The sequence below is a fragment of the Aythya ferina genome (genome assembly GCF_964211825.1).
Source record: "Aythya ferina genome assembly, chromosome: 7".
Lineage (NCBI taxonomy): Eukaryota > Metazoa > Chordata > Aves > Anseriformes > Anatidae > Aythya > Aythya ferina.
Window position 1 is genome coordinate 27360730 of NC_140302.1, and position 24773 is coordinate 27385502.

Consider the following 24773-nt stretch of genomic DNA (forward strand, 5'->3'; position numbering starts at 1 on the left):
GCCTCGTAGGTTTTCAGTGGCTGCTTGGTGTCCCTGCTGCCCACCGAGAACCAGTTGATGCTGCTTACTCTATGTGAAGTGCAGGAGAGGAGTGTGTGAGCTGAATACAAGTTTCCTGAGCTGGGGCGTGCATATACTTACAGTACAAAGCAGGGTAAGAGTAGAAAAATTGGTATGGAGTAACTTCTCCCTGGGAATGATAATCCAGTAGGAAATCACTACTGGCAGTAAACTTCAGAAACCAGAAGCGGAGTAGATTGTAGCTGATGTAGGAACTAGGGTAAGCTTAGCTCTGGAGTCATCAGCTGCATAGAAGATGCCTCTCAGTGAAAAGAGGAGAGGGTACAAAACCTGAAACAAGCTCTTGAAGCCAAAGTAGCTTTTACCCAGCCCCCTTACGTTTTTAGCATGTGTTTAGGCTTTTGATAACCCTCAATCTGAAATTTATCCTCAAGGTAGAGAGCTGTCTTTGTATTGATTACAGAACAAAGCATTCTTAAATTGACTTGCAGGTGAAGCAAGTGAGCTCAAAATCTTAAGGGGTACTTGAAGAGCCAGGTCAAATGGATTTTTAACTAAAGTTAGTGATTGTATGCTCTTCTGGCTATTGCATGCACCTGGGTGTTAAATACCCGTGACCTATGACCACCAGGAACAGAACTTTCCTGTGGTGGTAGCAGGCTGCTCTCTCTCAACTTGTTAGGCTTGCCAGCGCAATGGCTTGGCAGTTGTTTAAATTTTGGAAGATCTGCAGTTCACAGGTAATGAATCTAATTGCTGTGCTTATTAAAAAATTGTCAGCCTAAATCCCTCTGATCAAGAAGTTTATCAAATTATGATCTCACTAAAGGGGAAATAAATTAGTAGAGCTTCTGTTCCGTGTATGCTGCTTGGTGTCACAGAGCCTAAATGTAACTGAATAACCTCAGTAGCTTCAGCTATCTTAAAAGTTTACCGCTGGATTGAGTCTATCAACCAAGTTAGTTATCAAGCACAGTAGGAAAATGGGTAATTGGCAAGCTGGTGAAAACATAGAGGGTTGATGCTATGTGAGATAAGACTAGACAAGCCTTTAGCTATTGTCTCAATTTGATACATGCTAAAGACTAAGGTTTAGAAGTACTGCTTGCACATAACAGGAGATTTATTGAGACCTCACTGAGCGTTGCTAGTAATGCCACTATGCACAGAAGTAGAATAGGAGATGCTGGTAAAAAACACCTCCTTCTGGATACTAACATCCTACGGTAAGCTTGGGCTGCTACGTGTATATTCAGCTGAAGTTAGAACTGAAGGGTCTCAAATAGGGACTAATAAGGTAGGCAAAATATGTACTACATTGGAAAAAAAGGGCATGAGAGAACTGTGAAAAAACAGAGCCTTATCCCTTGCTGTATTTTTAAAGGAAAGTCCTTAAATAAAGGAGGAAGAATTGTCTGATACGTTTTCAGTACACATAACACGAGGGGGATTTGGGATTTCCCTGCCTGTTTTTGGCTATAGTTAAAGTTGGGAGTGGCAGAAAAATGAGTTCTTCGCTGTCTTCCTGTAATGTTTTGTTTCTGCTTGCTACATAAGTTTGGAGATGTAACACAGCCATTGCAAAATGCAATCGTTGAAGTGATAGGCTTCCAAGGTACATGCACTTGTGTTCTCTTTGTGGTGGCTCACGTCTGTTCTGCTTAATACTGTAATTCATGGTTGTCTTTTCTGTTGGCTCATGCTACAAATTCTTCCTGGGGTCTGAAAAATAACCTTTGGAGAGTGTTATTGTATCCATCAGTTTCTTCAAATGAGTCCAGGTTTTCTATCTGAAAACGCAGAGTTCAGTGAACCTATATCTGCCCTGACCTGTAGGGCATCCCAGAACTTGTAGAATCTCTGGATGCCTGATGGTGCACTGGCCCGTTGTGCCCAGGGAGCCTGGGCGCAGGTATGTTGGCTGCAGGATCTACGCAGTAGCTCTGGTAGATGCTCCTCAGGAACGTGGCATCATAGGGCTCCTGGTTGTCTTCTGTGTCAGTATCAGGAGAGCAGCTTCTGTTGTACGTGTGCTGGGAGAAAATCACTGATGAAAATCCAGAAATATGAACATTGCTTTTTTTTTTTTTCTTTTTTCTTCTTCTCCATTTTTTTCCTAGTTATATTTGTCCTTCCGACATAACTATTGTTGCCTGGATGCCTAACTGGGACTGTGGCCCTTACTACAAACTTGAAAGTCAGCTGGGAGTTCCCAACGCTGTAATGTAATTGGTGAATAACTCCAGTATGGGTGTGTTCGGCTGCTCATTTTCTTAATTGCCGATATGTGAAATTTCATCATCAGCTGAATCTGATCATTTCTGGTATCGCAGGAGAGTTCTGATCTCTAGCAAATGTTCAAGTGCTTTGAAAAATTAATGCCTTTGAGTTTCATATTTTTAGTATCTTAGGTAAAGGTTACAAGATGTAGTTTCTAGCTTTGGGCAGCAGATGGAGTCAAACTGGACTAAATAACGAAATTTGCCCTCTTATTAAAGTTGAGGGCAGAATTCAGTATTTTTTATGAAGTTTTCTGATTTCCAGAGATTATTGTATTGGTCACAAGGACCCTGAACAAGTAGAGAAATGCAAAAATTAGTTTTATATGCAGAATAACGTAGGAGAATGGGAATAAATCACATTTTTAGTTAATATATAATTTGTTAAAATGTTCTTAATAGGTAGAATTATGAATAAATTTATCTAAAAACAACAGAAAAGGTCAAGCCAACCACCACCAACAAGAAACAAACAAACAAAAAAATGCCCCTCAGCACTGTACAGGTGAAGTAAAAAAGAAATTCTCAAAAACTGTCATGGAAGTGTAAAAACATACCCTGAGAAATGACTGAAATAATCGTTTTTAGAAAACTTTTGGTGGACTAATCATTCACTCCTTGTAGCTGAACCTGTGAGCGCAGAAGGTGATGATCCCCAAGGATGAACAGAGGGGACAACGATTCTGTCAAAATTCTTCTGTCAGGCTGGAGGTATGGATGGAGTGAGTAACCCTGACTGCTCAAGCTGGTGACTGCTGGGATCCCCTCAGCTGCTCCCACCTGAGCATGGTTATTGTTAGGCATGCAAGAACACATCTGAAAAAGCTTTGATTGTAGAGCACCAGGTTGTAAGAGATAACAGCTTTTCACCTGGGAAAGCACTTTTTTTTTTTTTTTTTTTTTTTTTTTTTTTTTTTTTTTTTTTTCATTGACTGTTAATGGCAACCTGCTGATTTTACAAGCTGAGAGTCTTCAGATACTGTTTCAAAATATTTTCTTAGGGAAAGGTAACCTTAGACCCTGGTAAGGACTTTATTTCCAGCATCTGCTTTCATTCCTCATTAGACACAATGGATGCTTTTACTATCTCCCTAACTGGCAATAAAAGCATTCCTAGTAACAAAATCTAGAACTTTTCACATGTGCACTTAAATTTATTTCACTACTGATACTATCTTATTTTTCAAAGAAGCTTATGAAAGAGTGGATTTGGTTTTATAGAAAAGCAAAAGCATATTTCATTTTAGTACAAGTATGACTACATTTGGGGATTATTTTAATTTGAAGCATTTTTCACCTCGATTCTGGCATGATGTCTCTCTTCTCCCTATTACAGTGAGATGAAATGTAGAGAAGCTAGTTTGGCTGAGTTCCTAATTTCCAGTTCTGCGTAACTCTTCCTTTGCTGTGTTTTTTCCTCTTTCCTTCCCCATTGTCTCTTTTTTTTTGCTCCGTTTTGATTGTAACCACGAGGGGGCATCCCCTGTGGCTATTGTTAACCTTGATTGTTTCAAGTTCAGCTTTATAATTTTAGTATCTCCTCTCCCTGCTTATTTTGCCCAGGAATTTCTTGTTAATGCAGCAGTAACAGTTAAAGTCACTGTTCAGTAGACCTTGGATTCCTCTGTTGCTGCAGTTTGAGCTAAGTGTTAACAATGTCCAAACATGATACATTTAGCCTATGACTTTTTATCATCATGCTGAGCTAGCATCAGTTTTCAGTGCTATTGAACCAGCAGCTGCTTCATGTTGCACTTCTCTTATAGGAGAATTAAATTGTTCTTCAGAAATACCTTAAAATGTGTATTTCCAGAAGCAAAGAACTCAGAGTTTCTTATAGCTCTGTCTTTCCCTTGGAATAGCTTTCTTTCTCTGGGTAGAAATGTACAGACGTGAGAAATGACATGCTCATTCTCACATTCTGATGCCTGACAGTTCCCACCAGTCCAGAAATAAGATTTACAGCAGGCAGGATCAGCATTCAGAATCCACTTCTGCAACCACGTCCTGGAGGAGGTATCGGCAAAATGCTTATTGCATGGCCCTGGATGATGCAGCATCTGTCCATACCGTGCTTTACATAAATAACCATCTCATGCAGGGTGTGTTTGAGCAAGAGTACTTTTAGTTGCAGTTGATACCATTAAAGGCTGTAGGCAGATGCTGCTGGAGCTTGGAGTACAATGAAATTCTGCCTCTATCCAAAACAACTCAGACTTTTTTTTTTTTTTTTTAACCAAAACCAAAAATGCATCCTTGACCTTCATTGTTCAGATCACCCCAACAAAGTCCTACCAGCTGGATGCAGACCCTCACAGAGCCGTAGCATTGTGTAAGCTTGGGGCAGGGTACGGGTTTCTGAGCTTGTAAATGGATGTGTGATCAGTTTTAGAATTTCAGCTTCTGGATGTTGAGTAGCCAGATCTCTCAAGCACAGCTGTAAGTTGCAACACTGGCTACTAGGGAATAAATTGTATTCCCATTGTTTGGTGGTTACCTGCTTTATTTACACAGTATATGAAAAAGAAATGCACAAAGGTCTGTTTCTAGATTAAATCTGTAAAAGGTCTCTCTCAAATTTCAGGGTAAATAAAAGAAAGGAACCAACACAGTGTTGCTCCTTACTTCAAAAGAGCTGGGTGAGTGAAATAACTGGGGCTGTACTACTGTGAGTCACATGTGGAGTTCCCTCTTGGGGCAGGAACCAGCCTATCTCCATCTGCTGCATAAGAAATGTAAGAGAATCACACCTGGATTAGATGTGCAAGGTGGGTAGCTGGAATAAGCAAGGAAAAACTGGAGAGTCCTCTCTCCCTCCCTCCTCTTCTCCCCCTTCCTGAGGAGGCTGGGACACTCTGGATGCAGGGTAGCTCTCCAAACAGTGAGTAAAACATCCCCTGTCAGAATGGGGGTTGGCAAATGATATTCAGCAGTTTCTGCTTTGTTGTCTGAGTCCTCCCTGCTTTTGAGTTACTGAGTGAGGCTGCTTGGGCTGATCTCTGGAATGTGCAGTGGGATGAGAGCAAAGCGTGCATGGAAACAGCTGGTGTGATAAAACTGGGGAGGAGGTTCCCAGCATTTCCAGGGTGTTCTTTTTATCTCAACTCCATCAGAGTTCAAGGGATGTGGCTTCATTGTGGGGTGCCCAAGGGGGCTCTGAGGTGGCGGTAGGGTGTGTTGTGCTGGTCCTCTTGACATGCCACCAGCTTCTAGTGAGCAACCCAGGGTCACTGGGATGCTGGCAGTCTGATAAGGACACTTTGATTGTCAAGTGTGTTTGCTTATTGAATCTGCTTACACAGAGCATATCCCTTCTCCTGTCTCATCCTTTCAAGGTCACCTGGCAGCAAAACAAAAAGAGGGCTGCTCAGTAGGTTGCAATTTCTGATCAGTGACACAATAAATGGAGTTATCTACACCCTGTGCTCCTAAGAAAACCCTGAGTGGAGCCCTGGGATCTACGTGTGGGTTTATACACTGGCTGACTGTGGAGATTGTATTAATAACTCTTTGTTGTGTAGTGCGTAGATGTTGGCCTGTGTGGAAAGAGAGCTAAAGGGCTGGGGAAAGGCCGTGAGCAAGCTCTCTGGCACTTGCTTTGTGACATTCAGCAGTTCAATGGCTGCTGTTGTCTTCATCTCTGGGCAAGTTGTACTCACAAGGCCACTTAAAGCACTCAGCCTGTGCTGCTAACCTTACTGATGCAACCGTTTCCTGGCTCTGTGTGAATTTCTAGGTGCTAAAAACTCCAAGGCAGCATCCAGTCTGGTCCTTATTTCTCTTTGCAGAGAAGCCAAAGAATCCTGTCTGGGGGAAAACTCTTTTTGGTCTGCCTGCTCTCCCTTCTGAGCAGCATCACAGAGCATTGCCAGTTCCTGCGAGGTACTCTGCTTGGTGACTGCTGAACTTTATTTAGCAAGACACGCAATCTAGCAGCTTCAACTGGGAAACTACTAAGAGTAAAAACAAATAAATGGTGTTGAAAGAAGCTGATTAGCTATAATATCTAGAATCACATCCATGGATAACTAAATTATGCATTGCAGAAAGGCATTGTTTATGTATAAACTGTAATATCCTGTCAGTCCTTCACTTCTACATGCTTTTCGTTCCACCAGGGCTTGGATAATCGTTTTATGAACCAATTTCCTGAGAGCTGAACACCCTTTATGCTTCGTATCTTCTCCTGACTTCACCTTTCTGGAGCTATGCACAGAGGCTGCAGTACTGGTATGTGTATAGTGGCTTGGCAGGTCTCCACAGTTGTGGAATTTACAATCATCACTGTGTGTACAATGCTCGGAACAGCCTTTTTTTTTTTTTTTGTAATTTATTTCTGGTGGATGATGAATTAGGCCATCTGTCTCCAATGTCTTCTGACCCTTACCCCCACTCTCCACTTTTCTGGTATGTTGGCACCATCGCTCAGTCAGCCAAGGTCAAGGTCTGGAACCCAGGTCTGTGACCTTCACTGCTCAGTCCATGATGGCTCAGTCCTCGTTTTCTAGGGTAATTCCCCAGTATGTCATGCACCCAGCATCTGAGATGCCATGCAAGGAGGAGGGATCCACTTACAGTAACATTAAGAACACAGCAATAGGAACTTCCTTCAGTTAATAGTAGTTAATACTTGAAGAGTACTTTATTTAGGCCTAAAGTTAGGGGGTTAGGGTAGTTTCTCAAAGCATAAATGGGACACTTGCCAACTTGCACTACAAATGTCAGAGGACACGTGAAATCAAATGAATTAAACACAGGTCTGAAAACATTCGGTATAGACACATTTAAGATATCACTGAGACAGATGGAAGCTTTGGTGGAACAGAAATAGATAGTCAAGTAAATTTGTCTTGGCTCATCCCATTTTGTCCCCTGCCTGAAACAGAAATCCATGATAGAGGCATAAGTATCGGCAGCCAAACATATATGAAGGTTTACCCCTATAAACTGAGGTAGCATTAGTAACTGAAGAACATGATCCAAAGTCTTCTGAGATTAATGGGAATTCCAATTCAGAATTACTGAGTTTATTGGGTTTTTGGATTAAGTGAATAGATACAAAAGACTTTATGTAACAGCTTGCAGTGTTAAAGATCTCTGTGAGCACTTGGGGAATCTTTGAGAAGATTTTTGTAAACATCTAGGTCTTTAGCACGAGTGCAAGACTGGCAGACTTATTTACTGTTGTTGGCAGGCATCACAGGGATATGTGTGCCATTCCACAGGGAAGGGATTTTAGCAGTTTTGCCAGTTGTGTTACAAAATGATGAGTCAAGTTTATTAAAAAATAATGAAAAAATAAGACTATGGAACTTTTTTTTTTTTTTTTTTTTTTTTTTAAACAGAAGACCATGTGTTCTTTTTGTTTGCAGCCTCTGTTTTGGCCTTTAAAGTTGCATGCAAACCATACTGCAAAGCAGTTGTGTGTACACAGGAACTTCTTTTTAATTAAAACCTGGAATTCTCCTGCAGGGATATGCCTCCATCATATAGGGCTATAAGATGCTACAGAATATCATGAGATTTGCATTAACATTTTAGGAAGAGATGATACTGAGCTAGTAGAAGGGATGATGGAACGAGATTTAATGGAGTAGACCAGCAATGAAGAACAAGGGGAAATTCCCACCCATGGAAAGCAAAACACAGCATCTGACAACAGAGCAGGCATAGGATGTCTGGGAAAAGGTAATGCTCCTGTGGAAGTAAATCAGGATTACCTCTGACAAGGAAAAATTAAGAGTGGTGCTACGTAAATCTTATGCACAATATTACTTAACTCAACAGCTCAACTCATTAGATTTAGATTTAATCTTTCTTTTTCACTTGGCTAATTTCATGTACATGTTTTCACACCTGTTCTGGCTGCAGAATTCAGAGGTTTGTCCTGTAGGTCCAAGCAGTCCTGTCTGAAGGTGAAGCAGCTGAAGAAGTTGATGCTGAAGGATGATAACCACAAACAGAAATACCAGCTCTTAGCTCTTCAGAAGAGACCATCTTCCTTTAAGGATCAGAGCCTGCCTAGACTCAGCTGTGGTTGCCTACTGGCAGGTGAGATTCCTGCTCTGAGGTGAGGCCTTGTCTATGCTGCACTGAAAGGCTGGCCTTAGAATGGCTAACAGTGGTCAAAGGCAAGCGAGTCCATGTTCTTGCCCACCTTGGCACACAAATGAACTGTACTGTGAGTTGAGTGCCATTCTACCTCCTAACACATGGCACAAAGCATATGTTCAGAGGCACTTGTAGCATAAAGAGTGAGTAAATCTGCCATGGGGAAGAAATCTGCCATGGAGGAGCCTTGGTCCTCTAAACAAAAGCAGTACAGATGTAGCCTCGGTTCCTTCTGCTGGGATTTAACTTAAAAAACCCTTTACAGGGTGGTTCTCAGTAAGGAGTAACCTAGGAAAAATACAATATTCTTCTTGTTCTTGAAGTGTTAATGAGTCTGTGAGACTGGGTGGCTTTTGTTCAGATCTCGGTATAAACCACAGCATAAGGGTTCTCCATTTTCGACAACTGAGACAGGCTTATGAGTTGACACAAAAAGCAAACATTCTCTTCATTGTTGTTATAATAGTTCCTCTGTCTTAATAAGCCCTCAAAGACTGAAGCAGAAAATGGTTTGCTCCTTGCAGGGAATTGAAGTTGGGAACCATAAAATTCAGATTACTTTGAGACTTCTGTCTCTGACTTTACCAACTGGCAGAAAATTAGATGACATCAAAGAATCACTGGAAAGGGGCTTATTTAATTTTGAAATTTATTGGAAATTGTCACATGTGGCTATCATGCTAACAGCTGCCTTCATGTCACTTTACTGCAAAAGAGAGTGGCATTATGCCTGGATAAGGGTATAAAAGCTGGAGCTGTGAACTGTGACAGAGATGTAAGTTGAACTTTCTGGGATACATAGTGAGTTAATTCCACTGTCTGTGCTACACGTGTTACAGGCTCAGAAGTGTTGGAGCTTGATTTTTGCAGTAGTAATTACACTGTTGCAATTAATTAAATGAATTCTCAGTTGAAAATAGGTTTTCTTACTTAAAACCACTCAGATGAGAAATTTATGCAAACAAGCCTTTCCTAACAAAGAGCTGGAATTTTTTTTTTTTTGTTAATAATAAACCTTGAAAATATCTATTTCTCTCTTTGAGTTTTCTCTCTGTGAACTTGGGATCTAGGAAAATTAAAACTCCATTTTTGAGAACAGAATTGGGAAAAACAGTACTTCAAGTGCTCATTCAGGAATGAGAGACCTAAGTGCGAGCTGGGTCAGAGGTTTGCTAAAATGTGCCTGTTTCCAAAGACCTTTGTGATGGTGGGTTCTCTCTACCATGAGAGCTGATCCCTCATTTTGCCTCCTCTTTCAGTCAGATTGATATATATAGAGCAATGATATGAGGCTTTTGTAAGAAATTGAAATATGTTTTATAACCAGTCAGTTTTGAGTTAAATTCTTCAGGATGCTTACCTATCATTTTCCAGTTTAAGTCCACAGAGATGTGAGAAATTTAATCATTTTTGCTTAGGAAATCAATTATATACCTTTTGCAGACTTGATCTACGGTCTATCATTTCTGATCTTTGGAAAAATGGTATTGAAATATTTTAACGATTACTTAAAAAAAATTAAGAAGTTAGGGAAAATGTGCTTTTTGTAGAATCAGGTGTGGATGCAAGGTGAAGGAGCAGAGACTGACGCTGTGGAAGTGTCTGAATGCTAATAACTCATTAATGTTCTATGGAAAGTTCAGCCCTTCTTTAACTTCTATATGTTGATTTGGTCATAGGCATTGGGAAAGGACCCCAAAGAAGGAAAGTAATTGCAGTCAAAAATCAGAAAGCTGCAGACAAACATGCATAAGTTTTCTTAAGGCTGGTTTATCGGTCCTTCACCACCTGTGATTTGAGTGGCCTACAGTGCAGCTACTAGATGCCTTGAAAGATTTTTGGAAAGCAGACAGAGAAACTATGCCTCCAATGAAGCAACAAGATTCAAGACAGTGTATTTCTGAAGGATTATCGGAGGTCTTGGGCATGCAATGAGATACAAGGCTGTAGGCCAAGCACTTTCAACCCCTACCAGTGCAATAATCCATATAAAATGTGCTGGTTTACCCATCTAACTGTAGGATTTGCAGGAAAAAAAAAAAAAAAAAAAAAAAAAAAAAAAAAAAAAAAGAGAGAGAGAAAGAGAGACTAAGAAATCAGAAAGAAAACTGTAAAGGATGTTAAATAACTGGTTGTTAAATGTCCAAAATTGTTTCCAAAATTTTGTATATACTCTATGACCTAAAAGCTCAGATCTTTTAAAAATAATTTTGAAGCCTGAATAAACTCGTGGGGGTTAATAGCTCTCTATGGTAAGGTTTTATCAGTATCCATGTTCATAAATCATGTTCATTGATGGGATCCTTGTTGATGTATATCTGAGATGACTTACGGATTTGGGAATTGTGTGTTCTGTTTGTTTTAAACTTTCCACCAAAATCAACATCCCTATGTTGATTTTGAGCACCAGAAGCTGTGCCCTAATGAAAAATTTTATCATAGATGATTTCAAATGGTTTTAAGACTAGTCATTTATTGTTTATTTAAACGAGTCCCATTTATAGCAGCAAAAGTCAGGGGAAAAGGTCACTCACCTTCTGTCTAGCCTGTCAAGAAAACTATTTGGGAGAGGTGAGAGGGAAAAGATGGTTTGAGGAAAGCCTGAGAGGAAGAATTACAACTCGACAGTGTGTTTGTTGTGAATTTGTAGGCCTGCCCATCTCTTGCCTTTGTGCACTGGGTGCTGTTATTATTAGGGTTTCTGCTTAAATTCTTCTGGAATGTTCAGTGAAGATGCTGAAAAAACAACTTCCCCAAGTGTATTATGCAATCTATTATGTGGAATCAGAGCTGAAACAGCCTGTCCAGTGGGACTGGTTTTGTTTTGTGTTATCCATCCAGCAGGGGTTTATCCATGTGTGCTGGAAATTACAATATTAAATGCTCCAGCATGGAAATTTTTTTGTGAGGATTATCGGACTTATGTTTTCTCGGTGTATGGCACTCCAGGCCTCCTGTTGGCACAGAGGTTCTCTGGAGCTTCCCTCGCAAAGGTTTTGTAACACTAACGCCTGAAATAAAGAAATCTGAACTCTGCTGAGGAGTGAGAGAAGATAATGTTTTCTCAGTTTCACTACTGATGCATGACATCGCCTATTTAAAACCTTTGCTCTTATCTCACTTCCCTCAAGCATTTTGTTTTAAGCTGCCCAGTTGAAAAAGAGCCACAGCATTGTTCCAGCTTGGAATTGTTCTGTTTTCTTAAGTGGACAGATATAAACCGTGGGTAACAAGGAATTACATTTCATTTTTTTAAATCTTTCTCCAGATTTCTGTGTAAACATAAGTATATGGAAGACTGAGGTGTTTCAGATACCGAGTGTACTAGCACCCCCTCCTGAGATGGCCCAAGGATGGTTATCTGCAAATGGAGCAGAAGCAGCTCTGAGGTTGCTGCCTCCTAGAAGTACAGCTTCGACTGCTTACTGTTACCACTTATCTTTTGCCAGAAACGTTCAAGGTCAGTCTTTCCCATTCTTTTAACTGTGTGTGTGTGTGAACACTCGTATCTGATTCCTTGGGACCGAATCCCCACTCTAGTGCCGAGACCTGTCGGGGGGTGACACATGTCTATTTTTAAAATAGATCCACCAGATATTTAGTATCTGAGTGCAGGGTGATTATTTAGTCAAGATTATATTTCTTTGGGTTTTGTACTGCCGTCTGACAGTACAGTTTTACTTGGGTGGTTGTTTTGGTTTTAATTCTGAGGTCGTTTCAATGAGTGTGCCAAGCGCTGCAGTGGTAGAAGGCAGTTGTTTTCGAGTCCATGTGATGCTATCGCTACCACGTGCTCGCGGCCTTGCTACTGGCCTGATCCTGTGAGATGTTCATCACAGTCCAAAAATAAAACTTGCTCACAATGTGATGTATGGAATAGTCTTACAGGGGAAGGGAAGGGGGAGCTTTATTGCTTGTATCACTTAACATTGGGACTACATGAAAACTGGAAAATATTACGCCAGAGTAGTAGCCTTTCAAATCACCGCTGGGGTTGCCAGCAGCAATTGCAAAGCTTCATAATCCATTACAAAGCTTTATTTCATCCTTCCATTAGCTTTTGCTTGGAGAACTCATTTCTGCTAGTTAATGTCTGGTAGTCTTGGAAGGACAAAAGGGCTTTTTCTGAAAAACAGTTGCTCACGTTTCTATCCAATCATAGTCTGTAAAAAAAAAAAAGTTATATTAATAAATAAAGGCTAAAAACAAATTAATTTCCTTAGTTTGGCTACACAGACCTAGCATTTCACTGAGATCAGTTTGAGCTACAGCTATGCGTCTTCAGCCTTCCTCTGCTGAGGCTGCAATGCTCACACAATAAAACCATTGGTCACACCTCATTACTGAGATTATTTCCAATACTGTACAAAGGACCAAGTAACAGATGTTTTGAAATGGTTAATCAGTTGTTATAGGTTTAATTAAGTTGATGCCTCCACATCTTTTCCATAATTTTTATTTCATTTTATTTGTAAAAGCTGGGGCAAAGATCTTAACTACAGACTCAGTCAAGCCTCCGTGAGGCTCAGGCTTCAACTTTATAACATAAATATTACTTGCAAGTAATTATAATATTCTGTTTTTGCCACTTACACTAGAGTTTTGTATCTCTGAATTTTGCTCTTGGAAAGTTAAGTTTGGACTTAGATGTATGGCACTTGTTGTTTGGAGTGACACGCACAAATCCCCATACACCAGAATGAAAATTCAGCCCTAATCATCAAAGGGAAGTGAGGACTAAATGAATGTGTGTCATGCGTATCCAATTTCCCCACTGATCATCCAGAGAAAATAAATCACAGCGGATGTCCTTCCACTTCTTCTTCTTTGTTTAAATAGCTAGAAGGAGCTCTATGTTAAAGTCACCCTGGGACTCCCCATAGAATACTAAAATAAATTAATATTTGTTGATTAAATGTTTTGACCCATATTAAAGCCACTGGAAAATGATAGGCTTAGTTTGTCATGGCAGCACTCCAGGTTTTTTATGTACTACTGAAATCAGAGGATAAATATGGAGGAGCACATCTCAACTAAGCTAATACCCAATTTTATCTGTTTTTAATAAATCCTTTTTTGGGGATTGCACTCTTTGAGGCACTCATTTGTAGCAGTCTCTCAGAGTTGCCTAGTGTCCAGCTGTGCTAGGATCTCCTGTCATCTTCCCATTCTGCAACAGAAAAGACAGAAAAAGAGATTGACAGGAAAGAGAAAAATAGGGAAAGGCAGTACAGAGCAGACTGGATTGATTAATGGGAACATTTTAAATGGCAGAAATTTGCGTTAGGTATCCAAGCCGCATTGATTTTCAATAAGAATGGGATAGCTTACAGTCCCTCATCTCTCTGAAATGTTCCCTTACACCCTAAGGCAATTTAATTTGGAAAGAATTGTTGGAAGAAATCTGATAGGTGTATAAAATGAGCGGTATAAAAAGCATGCTGTCATGGCAAAGGCAGTGCCCCGAGACTCGGAACCTGCTCAAAAGTTAATTGAAATCAATTGGAAAGACTTCTGTTGACTTAAATAAGCTTTGGGTGAGCCCTTGGGAGAGCTAGTTTCAATACCCAGATTTACCACAAATTTCTTGAATGGCTCAGGGCAAGTCACTCTGGGCCATAGCCAGAGCGGGGGACCAGATATTGTAGTGAGATTGCTCAAAGGGAGGAGAGTGCGAAAGGCTGTCCAGGCAGCCTCACGCTTTAGGGCTTTTTTCAGAAGTGGGTTATGAGCTGCTAATGTAAAACAAATAATAACTTCTGTTTAACCTATCCTAGGACGATGTCAAGTCAATTTAAAAACATTTTGAAAATGAGGATTAGGCACTTATGACTATAAGAACAGCATCTGTGGTAAGACCAGCTTGGATAAAATGTCAGGGGCCACCAATCCTCATGTTTCAGAGCATAAACGCACCACCAGCTGGAATAATGAAGCAGATACCTCAGTGGAACGATATGTTACTGTTAAGCAGTTTATAGTATCGTTTACTATGGGTTGTCATCTAGCCATACCTTTCCATGGATACTCCCTAAGGAATAGGGGTCTCTTCTAACTGCCTGGGGAATAGCAGAGGTGTCTGTAATCCAAGTAACTGGGGCCACTTCCCTGAAGTGACAGAAGCTCCTGGGGAGTGCTGCACCCTCAGAGCTGCTGGGCTGGGGTCCTCCCAGCTGCTCCAACTCTCATAAACTCTGGCAGTGTTTTTGGTGGTGTCAAGAAGGCTCTGCAAGCTACAGGGGCTGGCAAGTGCCTTGTTGGCTTTAGCCATCCATCTTGGTTTAAAACACATGTACATCCTTATATCTCTCCAGGGTCCTTTGCTGTAATTGCCAGTCCTTGCTGGATCCCACATTCAGGGTGGCATTTCTGCTGCAACGCTTCATTGCTGCTCAGGCAGAGGCACTGGGCATGAACAGCAGCAGCAGTGGTGCTTTGGGAAGCCAGGATGGGTGTCAGCAGCTCTGGGCACAGTCAGCATAGGCTGAGTCTTGTCTGGGTATCGATTGCTGCCAGCTGAATCACTGGTGACTCAGCCAGGTTGTATGTGAAAGCACAGGAGATAGTTCAGATGATAAACTTATTTTACATGGGACTAATAAGGCAGAAGAACCACCAGGAAAAAGGAGCTTTTACAGAAATGCAACGTAGACATTGCAGTGTTTTCCAAGCTTCTAGCCACAAAGGACAGAGAGAAGGAGCCATCATTTTCTGAACATTTTTTGATTGCCTCTTAAGAGAGGATTTTGTTGCTACCTAAAAGTTTGCTGATATTTTCCTGGGTTGCCTGAGGCTTTCTAGTGAGGCTGGTGCCAGCTTACTTTAACATAACTAACAAGTGTTGGCTTCCAGGCTGTGTTAATGGCTGCAAGCCCTAGATATTTAAGTTACTAAAAGTTCAATCAAAAGTTAATTAGGGCTTTTGGCTTTTCCTGCCTACATCAAGAACAGAGCAGAGGAGATTTCCTAATGCAGTCAAGGAGGAGGGGATAAAATCAATGCTATCAGACAGCAGTGTTTAATAGACAGCTTGAACGTCACAATCTGTGTCAACAAAACAGTCTTTCTAGGGAGCTCAGTGCCTAACTTGAACATGTCTCTGGTGATGATTCCACTGAACCTCAGGTACTTGGGCCAGGAAAAAGATTAACGGTGATTTTATCTCCTTACATCATTCCCAGCTCTCTGGGATACGAGATGCCTGCAGCTTTGTGTGCTGCAGCCAACATCAGATGAGCTGCCTTGTTTGTGGCTACAAATCCCATGTGCCGTTTGGACACTGGGTTTTCTGGGAAGGGTCTGTGGCTCCTTTATCTGCTTGCTGTTGATGCAGAAGCAGGTAGGGTGTGTAATATCAGCCACGCTGGGCAGACGTTTATCACCTATTCATACTAAAGAGGTCCACAGTCTTGGTTACATACCGAAGAACCTTTTTATTACTATTACTATTATTATTGTTTGTCCCAGTCCATAATATGCCCTCCAAAAATGAACACAGGAAGAGGAGTTGGATCTCCTGCCTTTTTCATGTCCCTTCTCCACAGTGTGGAACTGCTTCGATTTCTTAATGACAAATTCAGAAAGTTGTTTTTCACAATGCGAACCAAATAACATATTGTCCTGTAACTGTGTCTAGGAAAGGACAGACATTTTAGCTGGAGATGTTCCAAAAGATCCCCTGGAAGCAAATGCAGCAGCCAAACAACTGCTTCTGGTCATTGGCCAAAACAAAATTCAACTCCACTTTGTGTCACCTTGACACAAAAACCATCTAGTATGGGAATATTTTGAGGGTTGAAATAAGTTGCTTTACCTGTATATATTCATTCCAAACCAAAGGGTAGGAAAAATACTATCTGACCTGACCACCAGAAGTGAGTGAGTCCCAGGGAAAGGTGAGATGTATATGGATTGAATCCTGCTGCTTTGCCTTTTGCATGTTTATATTAGCTAAAGTAGCTTCAACGTGAAAATAAAAGAGACCGGTTCCAGAAACCCAGAAGGCTGTCACTCATCTGGAGACAGGAACATGCAGTTCAAATCCATGCTCTGAAGAGACAGAGGAGGAGCTCAAACTTTCCTGACATTTCTCTTTACTAAAAACCAGTTTGTAGTTACTCACAGTTTTATCAAACTGAAACTATTCAGGATTAACTTTTTCCTTCGGGGTCTATCTTACTTTCCTGTCTGTGTTCTTAACATTGGGCTTTCGTTTGTGTCAGGGTGGTCCTGAGCAGTTTTGTTGCTCCTCTTGAGCATGTAACCTCCTTGTAATGTCTCTGACACTGCTTGAAATTTCAGCTTTTCTTTTGAAACTGAGAGGGTAAGGATACAACTGTGAGTTTAAGAAAAATTAAGATGAATTATCATTCTTTCAGAAATATTACCTTTCTCATGGGCCAAGTTCAACATGACCTGATTGATATGTTTGCCTGGAGCTGATTTTTTGTTGTTGTTGTTTTTGTTTGTGATTTTTTTTTTCCCAATTGATCTTCTTAATGGAAAAAACAAAAACAAAGACAAACCAAAAACAAACAAACAAACAAACAAAAAAACCTACACCCTGAACTTTCAAGTCCTCTAGGCATAAGCAAGTGGAAAGGGAGAAAAAGAAGAGGGAAAGTTTAATTTTAAAAGCTGTTTTTTAATTTTATTTTATTGTTTTTCCTCCTGCAGGTGTCTAACTAAAAAGGGAAAAGTCAACATATTCTCAATACAACCTAATTAATTTCCTTCTAAACTACTAAAGCTAAAGGAGCTTTCAGTGTCTAAAATGGATGGTGTGTTGTTTGGGTCAAGGAGACTTACTGTGAGTTTTCTTGGCTTTATAGCTTCGCATTCTAATGCCAAAACATTTTATACTGTCCCACATAGCAGAAGGAAGATTTAGATTGGACACAAGGAATAAATTCTTTACTATGAGGGTGGTGAGGCACTGGAACAGGTTGCCCAAAGAAGTTGCAGATGTCCCATTTTTAGAAGTGTTCAAGGCCAGGCTGGATGGGGCTTTGGGCAACCTGGTCTAGTGGCAAGGGGTTTGGAACCAGGTGATCTTTAAGGTCCTTTCCAACCCCAACTATTCTATGGTTCTATTTCTGGAAATCAGAAGTAATTTCAGAAGTATTGTCAGGTAAGGTCATTTCCTGACTGAAGGGTGTAATTTAAGTCTGCTTTTTTTCCATCATCTCTACCCTGCATATGGGAAACAATTTATCCCATTCTTCTTTAAAGGTTATTTTTATGTCTGTCTTCACTCATCTCCTTTCTAGACTGAACAATACCATTTCCATCATCCTTTTTTGTGCCTGTCCTCTTGTAGGCTTTTAACTATTCCTGTCCTTTTTTCTGAATTGCTCAGTCCACTTAGTACTTAAAGTTCAACTGCCAGACTGGATGTCGTGTTCTTACTGAGGCCTCATTTTCTTATTTTTCTTGGTGCTGACTACACCATGGGCAGATCAAACTCCTATTTGTACAGCTCAGGCTGATGAATGCCTTCATTGCAACAGCATGTTGTTGCTGACTTATGTTCAGCTTTGATCCTCTGTAATATTCCACAGGTGCTATTCAAAACAACTGTTCTCTCTCTAGTCATTCCCATTCTGTACTTTCTCAGAGAATATTTTCCCCTCCTAAGTGTAGGACTTAGCACCTGTCATTGCTGAATTGATCTGAAGAGATCAGAGAAACAGTCTGGAAAACATGGAATTCGATCTGAAAACTTTTTCTCTGCCTCCATTTGCCCAGAGTACCTTACTCCACAAGCAGATTTCCAGTGTGTCACCTATTTGGTTACCTGGACCATCAAATAACAGAAAAATATAGGAACAGGACTTAACTCTTGCAGGTTCCCACATGGTACGCCCTTCCAGTTTGACAGCAAACCGCTCATATCAGCTGTGAGCAAAGTTTTCCAAGAAGTTGTGCATCCATCTTCCTGTTGCCTTATCTACAGTGGTTCACTAGTCTTCTTTTGAAAATATCTTCTGAGATAGTAAAGCTTTTGCTGTTACCTGTGACCATGAGTTATTTCTCTTCAATTCACATTTCTCTTTATCCCAATAGTTGTCCTTGGTGTTCCTTTTCTATGTCCTTTCTCACAAGATGCTGACACACATACAAAAAAAAAAAAAAAAAAGTAAACTTCCTACTGACTTGAGAAGTAACAAAGAAATCCTCCAGGAATCAAATCAAAAAAATTTATTGTTATTATTAACCCATCAAGATGTCAGATGTTTCAATAAATGAATCTGCATCTGTCATTTAAACTTAGTGATGGTTATTTTTTTCTTCATAATTGTCTGTCTCTCAAGACTGCTTTGAGATTTTTCATTTCCTTCAGTAAATAATTATTTACAAAATCTATTTCTACAGTCTCTCAGAGATTCTCCAGATTCCCAGCAGGAACATAACTTTAAAAGCCCTTTTAGCTTTTCTAAAGTGGAAGGATTTGGGAAAAGGAAAACAACCAGTAATTCAGTGAAACAAGCAAGAGCTGTAAGTCAGTTTATATCCTAATGAAAGCTTAATTTTAGAAGATGACCTCAAAGGGTGAGCAGCTCATTTCAGGTAACTCCAGCCCTTTGCTTCTCTGCATTGAGTATCAATGTGAATCTGTCTGTTGACTCTTACTCTGAATATATAGGTCGCAGGAGCCGAGTTAGATTCCAGGTCAGCAAGATCATGTTTTCCACTGGAAACTCTCCAGATGATGATAAATATCATCAAACAGCTTCAGGATCACCACAAATGTTGATGTAAGCATACCTTAGACTTCAAGGACATATAATCTCATCTACCTTACCTTTCAAACAACACCATGCAAGTTGTCCAAAATCAGCATGGTTTCTATACATCAAACACCGTATGGATTTAGCACATTTTTGCAAGATGTTTCCTCTTTAAACTGTATAGCCAGCCTCACTGCAGTAAGCTGCCTCTCTTTACAAGGCTGCAGCTCAGAGCATCAGTGGATTCCCCACTCGTCTTGTTCACCCAGGGCCCATGGTTCCCTCAAGAAGGTTGTCTCAATGTAATGGCTCAGCGCCACTGCCTGGCATGCAGAACATTCCTGGTTTGTCTCTGGAGATCCGCAATGCAAGTGCTGACATGTAACACCACAGCTGTGCAATTTGTCAGCAGACAAGAGGGAAAAAGCTCTCCCTTGGTCCATCAGGAGGCAGTGCAGCTCTGGTCTTCGCACTGCCCCGGCTTTGCACCTTCCCAGAGTCAGAGCACCTTAGGCAGGTCACACCAGCAGGCGGGCCTCAGACAAGTGGCCTGTCAGAAACGCAGTCCTGCAGAACATCTTTTGCAAGTGAGAAGCCCCAGAAATAGATGTTTGCCACAGACCAGAACACTGTGTGTGTGTCTGTCATCTTAGCCCAGACCAGCCTTCTGACAGGGTTATGTCTCTTTTCCCTGGCTGCATTCGGTGATACATACCTTGTCCTATTGCCCATCACACACTGGGCTTTGAGGACACCAAAGCAAAATGTAGATGTGGCTGCTGCATCAGTTGCCAGACATTTCTTGTATGTGGATCTGACAAAATTTCCATCAGGAAAATAATTTTAAGAATGTTTTTGTTTGCACTGGAGACTATAAGCCAACCACAAAACTCACATGGACCATACCTCATGAGAAAATACAATTTTTTTTTTGTTTGCTTGTTTTGTTTTTGTATACGTGTGTTTGTTTGTTTTTGTTGTAGTTTTTGATAGCTGGTCACTCTTTCTTGTTTTAAAAAAAACAAATGCTTTAAATGTTCAACTTAGTTCCTGCCAATGTTCAGCATCAGTGCCATTGTACAAGAACTAGCAAGAATCAAGTTCTTCTGTAAGTGGAGATGCATTTGGTTTGGATTCTGAAATGACTTGCACAATAATTCATCCTGGACTCTAAGAATGATGAACATTTGCTTGGTTAATAAGGGTCCATCTCTAGACAATGATATAGCCAAACGTCAGCTATGGTCACATAGGATGAGTAAAGTTTCGGTCCAGATCTACTTATTTTCTACTCTTAGAAATTGGTTGCCTTCATATAAAATTTCAGAAGGCTCTCTTGGTACCTAAAGATCTGAAAAATAAAGCTTTTTGAGGGCTCAATACTATTTCTAATCTAATACGTTAGAAGAAAAAAGGTAAAAGTGACTGAAGTAAAATTGATACTAAATATGTTAATTATGAATATATCCATTAATAATAAAGGGGTGCTAACAAATAGTTGCCTACAGATTTAGGGAAGAGAAGAATAAATCCCCAATATAAGCATACATGCATTGAAAAGGGGTGGGGTAAGCAAATAAATAAGCAAATATTGTAAATTCTGTCAAGCTTCTTGGGTTGTGTTAGATGAGAATGAGAAGTGAGGATGACTGGAAACAGACCGGTTATGTCATGATATGAAATGGAATATGTTATAGTGAAGGCATGGAAAGATAAATTGGGTTATTAATATGCAGGTTTTGGTTATCTCAAGAGCCAAAACTAGCATCAAGAATTTTTTTAAAAGCACAGTTGTTCCTCAAAGAAATGTAAATTTCATGTTTACTGTGCCCGTTATGTTTTCTTTGCTTGCTTTTCACTTTTCTTTAAGCGGTTGGCTACTGCAGTTAAAATGGTAAACCTTTGCCACTTCTCAAGCTAGAAAGGAGCATGACACAAGCCATTAATGACATAAGCCAGTATTTTGGGATCAAACAGCATGTGTAAACATGCTAGGTATGATCAGTTGCACATTCCAATCTTTTCTAAATTTACAATATGTGAATTGAGGATTGCACCGTCACTGGCTCGAGGTGCTGAGGGGGCATACAGCTTTTCACGGTAAAAGCAAAGGACGACGTTAATTTATTGAACGTTGTTCTGCAACAGGACTGAAATTCTACAGTATTCGCCTTACATTATCTGGCTGCCCCTGGCGTGTTGAAAAGCCTCAGCTATCCATGGTTGAGTGTCCACTAATTTGTCTCTAAAGGTTATCTTTTTGCATCTTGATCTGCTTGAATCTTGAAGGCACGCTGCAGTGGTCAATCCAGCACACGAGTTCTTTCTCATTTTGCAGATTTCGAAAAAGGTCATCTATCTCAGTGTGTTGCAAGTTTCATTTTCTTATTATTCTCCTTCTAATCTAATACATTTAGGTAAATGCTTCAGGTGATGCTGTTCACCTACAAAAACATCAGCTCTGTAGCCCATTATTTTTTACGCACTAGATCTCCCTTATATTTTCTTTTCAATGCATTAGGAAACTGTTTCTGGTTCTTTCAAGTGTCAGATTACTTGTTGTTTGTTTGTTTGCTTATACAGCAACTTGCAGTTCTGAGCTAAATTTTACCTGGTCCTTTGTAAATGTACCCTGAGTGTGTCTGAACATCACCAGCCATCAACACAGTCATGGGCAAAGGAGCCCGTGCAGGTGCAGGAAAAAGCCAAGCAAGAGTTAAGGCAAATGAGCTGCCAGTTGTGGCCACCTGTTTCCATTCACATCCCGTGAAACGAAAATCACTGAAGAGGAACAAGTGAAAAGTGGTGCTGGCTAAAACCCTTTTCAGGAGAAGCTGATAGCAAAAGCTCATAAAAATGAACAGTGACTTACCCAGAAGGCAGATTTCACGTAGCCAGACACTGGAAAGCTCTGCTGTAGTCTTCAGCTTCTCTGTCCAGACAATGATTGGAGAGAACAACAGGCAAAGATGCACAGCAAGCTCTGAAAATAGGGTTCAGTGTCATTTAAGAAAAAAATAATGTCTTAATAATCTTAATCTGCCAGGTCTAAAGAGGTTTTAATCCATTTTCTGGAAATTGAAGGTACTTTTCTTCATTATCTTTGGGAGTCAAGTAAGAGAGTGCTTTCCTGCCTCCCTCCGCAGTGTGTTAAGGAGTACGATGTTACCATTCTTCCTAGATGAAGTCTTTTATTCCTGCAACGGGATACATCTATTACTTCAATCCTATTTAAGAACCAATATCTTACTCTTCATGAAATCATTTTTGAATTTTAATGTTTTCATTTCTGCTTGTGGTACCATCATAACACTGTCTAAATCACTTCAAAATACTTTATAAACATTAATTAAAACATATTTTTTTTTTCTGTAGTAACAGCAAAAACAAAAAACAAACCAAAACAAACAAAAAACACAACAGGGTTTATTGTCCATTATTTCTAGCTTCATTACTGAGTTTGTGAATAAGCCATATTATGCACGCAGTGCTACCTAAGCTGGTTCTGCACTTCCCAGCTTGGCCGTGCAGGATTTATCTGCTAGCGCACAACTCTTACGGAAAAGACCGTGTTTCTTCCAGAGCCAACTAAGGCCCAGAAGTACTTGGATTATCCATTTTTTCCAATTTCCCCCAGCCCCCCTTCCCCTAATAACAGAGAGTTGGTTATGTATTGATTTCACAGAGGATTACATTTAGGGTGTTACAGTCACAGGGGATTAAATTGCAGGTTGCAGAGAAACAGCCAGGTTCAGGCACGAACCAAAGAAAGGTCTTACTTAGACTAATGGGCACATTGACTTGATATAATCTTTTATTCTTAGACGTGTTTCCTTGCTACTGTCTAACCCTACAGTTAATCAAGCTCTTAAGGCAATGAAGTTACAGCTATTTTTGTTATTTGACGCGGAACTATTTGGGGACAGTGTATCCTGTGTGTGCCTGGCTCCATCAATTTTCTACTTTATGGCCCCTTTCTCTTTCCTACCCACGCCTTTGTTAATCTACCCTCCTAAAAAATAAATAGTCTGACTGTGAGTTCATGTACACCGGAGTGCTGCTTCTGATTTATAGCAATGCAAGTTAGAGCAGCAGTTGGATCAGGAGATCAGTTTTAGCGTGCAGAGTGCTGTATCTGAAAAACCAAAAAAGGCATTGTAAAAGGTGGCTTTTGTTTTAATCGTTTGTGAGGACACAGGAATTATCTTTATCTCAGCCCAAATTAATAGCTAGCAATGTTTTTTATTTTTTTTTTTTTATGAGTGCTTACTAACATATTTGACAAAATCAGCAGTTTTAATCTCAAATCACAGATATTTATTTTCATTAATTAGCAGCAAGGTGAAAGCCAGTTCATTGCCACAGTCACCACTTGTTGACAGTTTTGCTAGTACGGAAAGGACCTCTAGCTGAGGGTAAAAACCTACTGATATGTTTTCTCCACATGCATAATTAACTGTGGTGCATATTAGGAAAATATGAAGCACTTGTGCAGCATTTTGTACTTGTTCAATTCTATGATTCATTTATACTGTCCAGCGACTGTTCTCCCTCTCTCTTATGCCAGTGCTATCAAAATACTGCAAGGCTTGGACAGAAACTGTGCTGATTTCTTGCATGAAAGATCCTGTCAGCCTTAGTAAGTCTCTGCTTGCTCTCAGGCAGTAACACACCCACTCATTTATTTGCAATTAAGACAACGAGTTAATGCCCTGCATGTCCGAGGAAGCCTCGTGCAGCTGTGTTCAGGTAAATAGGGACCAGGTGGAGACAAGGGGAAAGTGCTCCTGCCAAACCAGCTTGTGCCAGACGAAACACCACGGTGTGACAGCAAAAGAGACAAAAGCTTGACAAAGAGCAGACATGTGGGAATGAGGACTGTGACTTTAAAGAGTGACTGGAGCAAAACTTTGCAAAGTTTCCAGACCCAGCGCTCGTTCTGAGTGCCAAGCTCTTCACTGTATGCATTGAATGCAGGAATAGCAGTGCTAGTAAAACACACTTGATCCATTTTTACAAGTGATGTAATATATAACTGTCTGTGTGAAGTAACACGTTCTTGTGACTATCCACCTCCTAATCCACGGCCGTGCATTGGTGTCATAGCTGTGCTCTTGCTGCCCTCCGAGCCATGAGTCACCATCTTTCACTTCCTCAAATAATTACAGGCAGCAGAAGGGGCTGTCGCTGGGGCTCTTCAGGGCTTTCTCTGCTGCTCTGGCAAGAAGGGAAATCCATGCCTTGCCTCACCTGCCTGCAGGACTGTACCTGTCTTTTGCTGGAAGATCTGCTGGTTACACCGTGCTGACCATCCCTCGTCCCTAGCTGAACCCGAAAACAAGTGACATTACAAAACTACTCAGAACGCATTTGTTGGAGCATTGTGTGAGCAAATCCATGTGCTGATTGCCACTCCTTTTTAGTGGGTTTGTTGGGTGTTGTGTTACCCCAAAATTATGAAACTAGTAAAATACGGCCTGGTTCTCTGCTGCCTTGCACCTGGTTAATGCTTCCCATCCGTGAACTAAGGGCAAAATACGTGTTGAATGCGAAGAACTGTAAATTTTCCAGTCCCTGGTGGCAATATTTTGAGCCCATTTACAAGGCAGCACGCTCCTAAGTGACTCCACCA

At 40.6% G+C, this 24773-nt stretch overlaps 1 protein-coding gene and 1 long non-coding RNA gene across 22 annotated transcripts; one reads left to right on the forward strand and one right to left on the reverse strand.

Annotated features, from left to right (window-relative positions):
• Window positions 1–120: 120 nt before the first annotated feature.
• LOC311439992 (uncharacterized protein) lies at window positions 121–24626 on the forward strand. Of its 21 annotated transcripts, XM_084526356.1 has the most exons (8): window positions 127–761; window positions 2925–3011; window positions 4885–5068; window positions 6089–6182; window positions 6419–6530; window positions 8172–8351; window positions 11680–11871; window positions 24310–24626. In XM_084526356.1, exons 5-8 carry the CDS (start codon window positions 6509–6511, stop codon window positions 24447–24449), a joined length of 534 nt encoding a protein of 177 aa, XP_084382482.1. In that variant the 5' UTR covers window positions 127–761; window positions 2925–3011; window positions 4885–5068; window positions 6089–6182; window positions 6419–6508; the 3' UTR covers window positions 24450–24626. The 21 variants fall into 21 exon arrangements, 20 of the variants coding, with proteins under 20 accessions (XP_084382482.1, XP_084382485.1, XP_084382467.1 ...); XM_084526359.1 differs by lacking the exon at window positions 2925–3011 and having other exon boundaries at window positions 4867–5068; XM_084526341.1 differs by lacking the exon at window positions 2925–3011.
• Window positions 12434–22309, reverse strand: LOC311439994. The gene is made up of 4 exons (XR_014695135.1): window positions 22014–22309; window positions 18425–18518; window positions 13005–13581; window positions 12434–12574 (listed from the first exon to the last, which is right to left on the reverse strand). It is a non-coding gene; the product is annotated as an uncharacterized lncRNA (long non-coding RNA).
• Window positions 24627–24773: the final 147 nt, after the last annotated feature.